This window comes from Leptosomus discolor, chromosome 1 (assembly GCF_034619465.1).
Source record: "Leptosomus discolor isolate bLepDis1 chromosome 1, bLepDis1.hap2, whole genome shotgun sequence".
NCBI classification, from domain to species: Eukaryota; Metazoa; Chordata; class Aves; order Leptosomiformes; family Leptosomidae; genus Leptosomus; species Leptosomus discolor.
The window spans coordinates 117,896,494-117,907,814 of NC_141391.1; the positions used below are offsets into that span (position 1 = coordinate 117,896,494).

General features: G+C 37.6%; 1 protein-coding gene across 3 annotated transcripts in view; it reads left to right on the top strand.

Annotated features, from left to right (window-relative positions):
• DCAF6 (DDB1 and CUL4 associated factor 6) overlaps positions 1-10,863 on the top strand; it is a 90,529-nt gene extending 79,666 nt beyond the window's left edge. For all 3 annotated transcript variants that reach the window (XM_086463229.1, XM_086463234.1, XM_086463244.1), the window contains 4 exons: positions 4,385-4,541; positions 6,181-6,269; positions 8,793-8,898; positions 10,521-10,863. In XM_086463229.1, coding sequence (XP_086319355.1) covers positions 4,385-4,541; positions 6,181-6,269; positions 8,793-8,898; positions 10,521-10,585 — 417 coding nt within the window. In that variant the 3' untranslated portion in view covers positions 10,586-10,863. The remainder of the gene's footprint in view (positions 1-4,384; positions 4,542-6,180; positions 6,270-8,792; positions 8,899-10,520) is intronic.
• Positions 10,864-11,321: the final 458 nt, after the last annotated feature.

Below are 11,321 nucleotides of genomic sequence, written 5' to 3' on the forward strand. Positions count from 1 at the left end.
CTCAAGTTCGAAATAAAGTACATATTTTTAACAGTGGTAAGGGTTCAGCTCACTAATACGATTCTTTATTATGGTGATTTTTAAATCAAGATAGCTGGGGCAGAGAACAGAGCAAGACAATGTCTCTGTCCTTTTCTCCAGTGCATTTTCTGATAAAAATATGCAAAAAAGCAAGATAAGGATGCAAGTGCTATCCTCTTTAGAGCTTTATTATGATGTGTTACTTGGCAAATAATTCCATAGTAGAATTCCATGTAAATGGTCTCAAACTCAAAATTCTGTCCCTTATGCCAGAGATATTCTTAAATACCAAAATTAGGAAATGATTCTGTGCTGAACTTCAAACACTGGACATCATCTGTGTGAACTCTGAAAGCTGCTGCATAGGAAACTTCTGTTTACATAAGTATCTCTTTTGCCTAGTGTGTGTCAATTTAAAGAGGTCATGAGAGGTACTGGTAACTGTTTAAAGTATAATCTTGTGTGTAGAATTAAATTTTTAACTTCCAGACTCTCTTCTCCATCACAAACATTAGACTACTGTGGAGCTTTCAGCTCACATCTTGTGACTTCAGTTTACGCTGTCGTTGAAGCAATGTCCCTGCTTCCTCTGCCACCCCATCTAACCTCTCACCCTGTAGGTGATGTAGGACAGCAACGGGAAAAGATACTGCTGCCTAGCCTGTTCCTACTTTAAATAGTTTAACAATGGTTATTTTGATGTCCTACTCCAAGTAAAATCAGAAGTGATTTCTGAAGATTGTAATCATTAGTGAAGGAAGTGACCAATTCTTGTTTGCTCAGACTAATTGTTTGGCTTTGTTTGGATTACATCAATTTAGGAAGGGAGGGCAAGAGAGGCCTTGGCATGGAAAGATTATTCTACATTTAACAAACCTAATAGTTCCTTCTTGAAAAAAAAATACTCTAGGGTGGCTTTTCTTGGCTCAGAAATCAAATTAGCCACGTTCTTTCAGGCTGTAGTCATAAGAGTATGTTGAACCTAACAGGTGTAGAATAATACAACATTATATTTCAAGGAAATGGATATATGATACTACTGCCACTTTTTCCTGGCCTGCAATTTCTCTGTCAAGTACACAATCATTTTCATTGTAACACTGCTCTGTTCCATAGGACTAACTGCTTCAGTTGCCTTCAGTTCCAAAACTCATGAGACTGCACTCAAGGAGTCTGGATTTTCCCACTGAATTAGTAAATACAGAATTAATAAACAATACAGCATTTACTACACAAGCAATTATTTATAAATAAATAACATTTAAGAGATAAAAATAGTATAATTTCCTATAAATTATAAATATATTAAGCCATACAAAAGTATAACTAATACGTATAAATGATTAGCGAATAATACATTATTCTTATAATTCTATGAAAATACCCTGTTTTGGGGAGAGGTACGGGAACAAAGAGGAGAAAAATATTCAGATTTATTGACTCGCTTTGTCTCCCAAAGACTTTTTCAAGTCAAGTACGTGTCAAGTTAGCTATCTTGTCATTGACTGTATCTGCTATTTTCTTTAATTCTCAAAATCAGGGACAAGATGGTCTAGCCATTTTGAGCGGAGAGATGGCCACTTCATTGGGGGGCTGTTCACAGCATTGTTAGCAAATGAGTATCCAGAACAATAATGCTGATGAGACCATGAATAGCATTCAATAGCGCTTAAGACAGTAGGTTTAAATACCTACTGAATTATAACACTACACACAAGGAAAGGGAAATAAATGATGTAATGAACCATTATATAGTATACTAGCCTAAAACATGAGCATACAGTTCCCTAAACCCCCCCCTTTTCCTTTTACCCAGAGGATGATGTTATTCCTTTCTTCATTGTATTGAGAGAAGCCTGTGCGTTGATGGCAGGGGAAGAAAGGCAGAACATGACAGAAGCCTTTGCTGTCTCTGCGGAGACGGTCCCCCTGCTCCAAAGGAAGCCTTCTGTCAGCCTCCCTTGGTGCTGTCAGAGCTTCCTGGAGAAGCTGCCAGAAGGGAAAAGCCCAAGCGCACGCTGTCTGCAGCACTTCACTGACTGCGAGGCACTGCAAAAAACTATACATTTGCAGCAAGAAGCAGCTGGTTTTCTGGAAGCCTTCTCAAAGACCTTGGGTCTTTCTGCAATACCCTGCAGTCAATGGTGTGTCCAGCCCAGTTGTGTTCACTCACAAACAGATGTGCTCATATTGCTGTGTTTGTGAATTTCCTTCCACCTTTTAGGTTTATGAAAAAAATCTTAAGTGATTCGTGCATCTTTCTAGTAAAAATTACTATGTTATTCTCAGAGGTATAGAATTTCCTGCTTCGAATGTACAGTTCTCCAACCAGAGAAGTCTTCCTTGCGTGTTTTATTTACAGCCAATTATAACCCACTTATACTTTATTTACAACCCAGTTATAACTACTGTGTTATCAAGAAGATTATAGAGGAGTTAGCTGTAGGCCAAAACCAAAGATCATCCAGTTATAATTTCCTATGAGTAAGTAATTTAAAAATTAATGTAACTTGTGTGATGCTGGTCCAGTCAGTGCAAAGTAAAATTCTATAAACTGGCCCGAGATGCTAGAATGACCTTCAGTGTGAACAGTAGGCTCTCAAACAACTCATTGCCTTTGCAAGCTAGGTTTTACCTTGCTCTCTAAATTTATACACAGCAACATGTGTATTCAAAAAAAAAAAAACAAAAACCCCTAAAAAAAAAAATAATAGTCCATGTTGGCAATGTATTACATGTACTCTGCTAATAGCATGGGAACACTATGGATACGTGACAATCGTCAGCCATATGACTTCAAGTATTTTTGCAAAGGTGCTCAGATACCTCAAAAACATAATGACAGCATCAACCACATAGAATAGAGTGCATCATCGCTGTATCAAGAAAACTGTGATACTATCCGTTCCACTTGCAGGAGAGATGCTTCTATTTTTGTCTACTATTACTGTAGTAGCTGAAGCTGAAGGGTCACTTCTACCCAGATGCCTTCCTTGTGCAGTGGCTTATAACTTTAATTTTGGCCTTGGACTAAGAAGTCATAGTTCTTATTTGTTTGATTAGAGGGGGTAGAAAAAATACCTAAGTTTGATTTCATGACCCCTTTTTATCTGTCAGACCCAGTTAATTCCCACCCCCCAGTTTTCATAAGATTCTGTCTCATCTCTTCTTCCTCTGTAAATGGAAAATCCCCACAAGGGATTAGCCTGTCACTCTCTTCAACTTACTGAACTCTTCCCAAAAATGTTTCACATACCCCTGATGTACAGCAGGTAAAGAAAATATTTTTTTTCCTTCTTTTTCTCTCTATTAGTGCTGGTGGTTTTCCTTCCTTTTCTTTCCCAAGTCTGGCCCTGTTTTTTGGCTTTGGTTTTTGGCCTTGTTTTTCACAAAATTCTCATAAGACTTGCAAACCTTGGTTCTGTGGGGGTTTTTTTTCAGGCCTTGTTTTTCACAAGATCCAGGGCCTATTGTTTTGTCTGATGGACCAAGTGGTCTATTAGCAAGAGTTCCTTTCTCAAATTCCAGACTGCAGTACTGTTTTTCACAAGATTCAGGGTCTGTTTTGTCCACTGGACCAGGTGGTCTATCAGCAATGCATACCTTACTAATGCCTATTCCTTTGAACAAGAATAAAACTGCCAAACTGATAAAAAGTAAACATCCTAACCCAGAAAGTTCCACCAGATAGTCTTGTTTAGACTAATATATGTGATTTAGGCAAGAACAACTCAATCAGTAAAAACATGTTTCTGAGGAAAATATCTTTGAAAATGTATAAGCTAACTAATTTAGTTTATATTTTTTGTTTTAGAGCAGAGAGCATAACAAATACCTTCTGAACATGCCTAATAATTAAATAAGTTATGTAACTGTAAACCATATATAAACTGTATTGTGAAACAATGAGGTGTGCTAGCTTTGTGGAAATTCCACTTAACGCCCTTTTCTGTGCAGACTTGAAAATAAATAAATACCTCTGCTCTGTGTGTACGACTGGCTTTGCACATCGGGTACCGGACCCCACCTGAGGGACAGCACCCTTGTCTCCAGTATCATTCTTGTCACTTTGGAAAGTGACAAATCTGCTGTTGTTTATTTCCAAACTGCTTGGTCTGCCCCAACTCCTCTCCCTTTTTCTTTTAGCAGCCACTTTGCTCTGGAGATCTTCAACCCTCTGAATTTTCTTTTTTTGATCATTTTTCTTTAAATGTTTCCTTTAAATTTTTCTTAAATGGTTTTTTCTGCATTTGCAGAACTCTTGCTTCAGGGACAGCATTATTGCAGAAATGGGAGTTATGCCCTTTGATGTGCTTTCCAAGCTAGTCTTATAAAGTAATTGTTATTTTTGTTTTTACTGCAGATAAAGGAAGCAAATTTTTGGGGATCTAACTTTGTCATGAGTGGTTCAGACTGTGGCCATATTTTTATATGGGATAGACATACTGCTGAACATCTCATGCTGCTGGAAGCTGATAATCATGTGGTGAACTGTCTTCAGCCTCATCCGTTTGACCCAAGTAAGATGATAATTTTTTACAGTCTGCCTGTTCAGGTTCTCTGTAGTAAAGCATTTTAAAGCTCAATCTTAAATTCTTTGCTCAACAGAGCATTGTAATGATTAAGGAACTACTCTTCATTTTTTTTCCCATATAAATTAGATAATAATGCTTTTAATTTTGTCTTGCCCTTAAAATCCTCTTTACTCAACAACATCTTGGAATGGAAACATTGCTGATATAGTATTTATAGAAAGTTAAGATGTAGTAAGAAGCATCTCCATTTCTTGCTCCCCTTAATACATTTAGTGTTTTCTGTGACCCTAATGAGGGCAGTATGAGGTCACTGAAATGCCAGCAACACCGGGAATTAATATTGGAATCTGGTCTCTACTTGGCTCTGTTCAAAAAAAATTGAGTGAAGTGGGTGTCTCAGTCTCACTGCCTTTGAGATTAGAAGAAGGAATAAAATTCATAGAAATTCTATTAATTTATATTTAGGGGAAAATATTTATAGAAAAGATGGACCAAATTAGTAGAAGGAATCATGTCATGTGACATGCAGATGGAAAATCTGAACCATTCTGTAGCTTCTGACACACTCAAAGAAAGTATTCATGTTTATTTCTTTTTTCATAGTTTACATGGCTGTAGAGCAACAGGCAGCTGTAAATAAATAAGCAAATGAAGTTGCTATAATAATACCAGAAGAGGCTGGGTTTTTTTTTCAGACAGTTTGTGGACACATAGAGAATTGCCATACATTGGATAAGCCTTAAACTTTTAAATACTTAGTTGAAATCGTGTTCTTGTATGTATCTGGAGTGTCTGGCTAGGTTGGACACTTCTTTTGGAAGCCCCTTTCAAAATGCCCTGTAGCTTTACTGATTCCTTGATGGAGTGTGACTGTCTTCCTGTCACACACTGAAAATGTAATGAAGAGGTCATCCTTCTTGTGGTACAATTAATCTTTACAGTTTTTCCAGTTACTGAGATCTTTCTATGCAATTTTTATTCCCATAGGTGTTTTGTGCAATGATCTAGAGAATGTTCTACAACTTTTTGGTTTCTGTATTTTAACAAGTGTTTATAAGAGCATCCATTGTTTTTATATTTGAATATCAAATAAACTTACATGAAATTTGGTCCTGCTCTGGCAGGGGGGTTGGACTAGATGATCTTTCGAGGTCCCTTCCAACCTCTAACATTCTGTGATTCTGTGAAATACACTGGAATTATCAAATGTCAAAATAGGTTTAAAATTATCTTGCTTCTGTCTTCATATCTGGGTCTACAAATCCTAAGGCTTCCTTATTAATGCATACACTTATCAGGCCATCAGCAGAAATATATTAGTAGTGGCTGGGTTTGTTCTTCCTTTCTTATGTATGTTCTGGTGCCTTTTTGTTTATTTAAAAAAGGAGGCTCTTGAAGTTTCCATGTGTTTTCTTCATATATACATAGAGAGCTATAAATACACAATCTATAGCTCCGATCTTGTATGGAGACAGTAATTACACAGTTGTATGTTCAGCATGGGAACTGACATTTGCAAATAAATGCTTCAAGTGAAGTATTTTTCTTCAACTCCAGTTAAGTGCAGGAAACAGTGGTAAAGATATAACACATTTAATTTGGAATTACTATTGCTCACTTCTAGTTCTGGCCTCTTCGGGTATTGATTATGATATAAAAATTTGGTCGCCATTGGAAGAATCCAAGATTTTTAACAGGAAACTTGCAGATGAGGTAAGAACTTCTCCTCCTTTTTCACAGTAATGTTGCATCTTCCAATTCTATAAAAGTCTTTGGTGCGAATTACTGATATTGAATTCACGGAGTTATTTAATGCTCAACAAATGAGCTACAAATAAAAAGCTGCCCTTTACAACAGCTAACTTTCATATCATTGGCAGCACGCAGAGGCACTTTGTATTTCATTAACTCTCCTAGAAAGGATATGGTATCATCTGGTATTATGTACATGAAAGAAGCTGGAAAAAGTATGAACAGTTGGATATAGAAGAAAAACTGGCAGGAGTTAAGAAATGAAGGTAGTGCCTGTGTTTAAAGAAACAAATTAACTGAAGGAAATACAATGATATACAGAATAACAGGAGTGCAGAAATCAATCTTATTAAATATTCTGTGGCATAAAAGGGAGTTAAGGTTAAAATTGCAAACTGGGAAATTCATGGAATAAAGCAAACATCGCAAGCCAAATCAATTATACAAGTCCATAGGTAAAGGTATGTAACACACTGTTTTCATACCCTCAAAGCGATAGCAATATATATAGCAGCTGGCCTATGATGATCATATAGCTGACTGCTGAATAATCATATTTTAGTGATTTACCTAACTTAATTTATTAAAATGTTAGATGTTCTCTGTAAGTAATACATTACAGCAAGTTTGCTTGTGGGATAGTTTGCAGTGTTTTTGTGCAATCTCTTGGACATCAGGGATATAGTAGACTGGGGTTTTTTTAATTATTGTTTCTCTGTATTAATGCTGTATATAAAACAAACAAACCCCCAATCCTTAGCCACCACTCTCCCATTCCCCTGAAAAAAACCTCAAACCATCCACTTGTGAGTTTTGAACCTTTCCCATTATTTTAGCAGTATTAACACTGAGCGAAGTGATGCTTCTTTGTATATTGTGTGATAGTTTTAATCTATGATGTGTTTTGGAGCCTTGGGAGTTCAGAAATATTGCTAAACGTAAATGTGTGCTAAAAGTAATTATCGTACTGATACTTTTGTTACTTGATAACAACATCATTTAGAGATATAATTATTTTTGCTTTAATAAAAAGTTTAGAACTTTTGGAAAATTTGACCATGGTATAGTTTGTAATTTTCCATTTATTTTTTTGTTTGTTTTGGGGTTTGTTTTTTTTTTATTTAATACCTGTATTGAAATACCTCTGTAGAGGACAGGAGAGGTTCATAGAAATAAAATAGTTTTCACAATGTTAAGTTTGGATACAGTAAGTGTCCTACATTGAATTTGCCATAGAAGTGAAGGTCTAGAGGGAAAGCATTGTTTGGGGGAAGTTCAGTATAGATATAGAAGCAATTTAAAATTAAGAAAGGCCATGACCTTAGTGAATGGGAAAAGACAGGGGGGGATGGGAACAAACCTCTGAAGCAGGCTGTCAAAAGAGTGTTACTGATGATGCACTGGAGAAACAGGAGGTGAAACAGGAAAAAATGGCAGCCTGCTGTCTTCTCAATTTTCGTCTTTTTAAGGAGTGATCAGCTGTGCAAAGTGCCTCATAAATAGATGAGCATGATAGAAAAGGGGTGCTTTGGTTTGGCTAGGAGAAGGCCATGGCAGACATTTGCAAGAACATGTTCCTTACAAGAGGAGCAGGCTTGAGAAGGAGTCTCAGGGAGAAAAAAAAATGCATTACTTTTCCACCTGACAGCAGCTGATCTGGGAGGAAGGACTGAATAGTGGTCAGAACTTGTCTCCACCTAAAGAAATTTTTGTGCTTAGTGATAACAAAAGAACGTAGTCTAAAAGCTGAGAGACAAGATAAGGTTTGGGGTTAGAACTTAACAGCAACGCAAGTAGGATGGCAAGGAAGTACTGGAAGGAAGGAAGGAAGCAAAAGAGCTAGAAGTATTCATTAGTGAATTATTCTCCTTGAAACTAAGACAGTAGGAGCGGGCTCTTTGAAGTAATTTAGAGGCAAGCTGTAGATCTGATTAGAAAGAATTATGGAGCTGAAGAATGTTCCTGAACTGGGATAGAGTAATTGCTTGTGTTCCTTCGATTTTCTCTAAAATTTTCAAGCAGCATGAAGGTAGGAGTTTAGGGTAACCTCATCTCTTTTCCTTCCCACATGCTTGGATGGTGCTGGTGCTAGAACTTTGCTCTCCACAACAGTTGCCATCTGTCACAGCACTTTCTCTCATCAGTCCTCCTTATTTTATGCAAGATCTCATTTCCAAAAGTTTTTCTCAGTTGCTTGTCTTAATATCTCCCATGCATGTGGATAATGGAACGATGATCTTACTAGAACCTTCTTTAGACAGACAATTAAATATCTGTAGGCAGAGTCCACTGTCTGACTTTTCTTACCATATACAATTGGTGTAACTGCATTTGATAGTAATTATTAAAATATTGCTCCCTTACTGTAATTTTGGACTCTGTAAATGCCTTTTGCATTGGAACTTTGTATCTACAAACCCACACTGATGCAGTACAATTTTGTGTTTATTTTTCATACTGTTTTTTCCCCTTCCCTGCCTCCAGGTTATAACACGTAATGAATTAATGCTGGAAGAGACCAGAAACACTATTACTGTTCCAGCTTCTTTCATGTTACGAATGTTGGCTTCGTTGAATCATATAAGAGCAGGTGAGAGACTTCTGAAGAGCTTGTCTACCACATTGGTCTATGAAATAGCAGATGGATTGGGCAACCATCAAGATGTTCAACTGAGTGTGGCTGCACTTGGGGTTGGTGAGAAGATTCAAGTGTTGTTCAAGGTCCACTTAACAGAAGTACTTAGGAATTGCTGCTTTAGTGTGAGACTTACAACGTTTTTGCTGTTGTTGTTTTTTGCCTCAAAACAAAGAGGAAGAACATAGCAAAATGTATTTTAGATGTTACCATACTATCAATCCTGAAATAGCTTATTTGTAATGGAGTACTAATTAGATGTTGAAAAATACTTTCTTTACGAAGGAACGATCTTTAAGGTGAGTGCTGTGTAATGGGAAAGCTACTGCAGATGACTGGAATGAGTCATAAGATAAACTGACTGCCATTGTGGGCTTGGAATTGTCTAGGAGCAAAGGAGAGTGTGAAGGTACTGGACTGTAGGAGATATTAATGAGGCTACTGGTAGCTCTTCCTGAGGCAGCAGGTACTAGGATGTCCCCTCAGCAAAGGAGCAGTTCCCTAGGGGCTGAAGGTGGTGATACATGGGGTTGCATGGAGAATCGTTGTTGGCAGTTGGGTGTTCCTGGATGTTGGTGCTGAGGAAGCTGACTGCAGCGGGTTGATATTGAAGATGTAGGTCAATGGAGAGACATCATACTGGGTAGGAAGCAAGGCAATGAAGTTTTGAGAGGCTTGTATGACGTATGGGGCGCAAACCTAACAGAACTGCAGATGAAAGTGACTGTAGATATCTGGGGGACTCTGGCACTGGCTGAGCAGAGCAGTGGGCTTATAGTGATGAGGTAGGAAGAAAGTTCTGCCTGGCAGCAGCTGCTGCTTCTCTTCCACCTTGTGCTGATCTGTGAGAACTGGGGAGCCAGGAGGATGACACTTTATCCAGCCCAGTGGTCTGCCTCCCCACTGCTGTAACTGAATATATTAGTTCAATTTTTTTTCTTCATTTGTTGTGATTTCATTGGAGTAGAATACAAAAATGACTGGCCAACACTTGAGTTACAACAGTTTCAGAAAAAAATCTGTGTTATGGCTGGGTGGAGTATTTTTTAACTTGACAGTGCATGTTGTTTGAGTGATAGATCTTGAGCCAATCATGTTCCCTCACACGTTTCCTGTATCTGCCTTTCTCTAAACATTTACAGCAAAAGATACTTTTTCTGATGTATACAGATAGTGATTCCCCAGTTTTCTGGAGTATACAAATTTCTAGCTGCAGCTATTCTAGTTTTAGCTCTGCAGAATAGTGTTTCAATCCTTTGTATTCACCATCTCTTTTTAATATTGTGCTTGCATTCATCTTTCCTGTGCTTGACAGCCAGTCAGCAGCTACAACGTTTCTCCTTTTGTACACAAATTTTGCTTTTATGCCTGGAAATACTTTAGGGCTTTTCTCCTGTTCTTTGTTGTGGTAACATTTCTACCCAATCTCTGCTGTCAATCCGTACAGACTTTCTTTTACCGTATAACCCACAGCCACTGTGTGTTGTGTAATAACCCAGGGAGATAGTGCACTGTAAATATTTACCAAAGCCTGAAAACTTTAGAAGTTCTCTTTACTAAATCTTTGTGTCTTACAGACCGATTGGAAGGTGACAGATCAGAAGGATCTGGACAGGAAAATGAAAACGAAGATGAAGAGTAACTGGCACTCATGTGGAAGCACCTAGATGTTAATGGAATTTGTATAAGACATTAATTATATTTTTCCTTACAGAGCTTTAGTGCAATTCTAAGGTATTGCTTTTGGATAACCTAACCTTTTGTTTTTGAATGACTGTGTGCATGACTTTGGGAGAGTGTGCAAGTTAAATAAGCAAAAATGTTTTTAAAATGTTTTGCCATGTATGAGGGGTGCTAGAAGATGCAAAGTGCAATATTTTCCTTAACCTGCAAATGTGGGAGCTTGGATCAATGTTTTAAAATAACTTTCATTATAGCAAAAACGTTGGTTCAAATAAATTTCTATACCTGCTGTTTGCATGTTTGTTGCTTTCTAATTAAAAGATTTGGTTGTTTTAAGTAGTTTTGTGTTCTTTCTTTGTGCAGCCACTGATTTTTCACCTTGTAACTATAACCTCATTATTGCCTTCATTTGCCGCCTTTCTTACAATGTTTGTGAAGTGACAAATACTATTATTTTTTACAGTGGGATTCTCTGTGACTTTGAGGCCCCGTGCCTCTCAGTTCTTGCATTTCCATGGTCAGAACCCACACATACATACACAAAATTCTCTCCATCGCTCTTACTATAGTGCCACTTCACATTCTCTGTGCCTGACCCTGTAGTGCTGGTGAAACAGTTATGTTTTGCTAGTAGATCCGTGAGTACGTGTTGTTTGCAACAACAGCGGATATATCTGAATTTCCATTGGATTTAG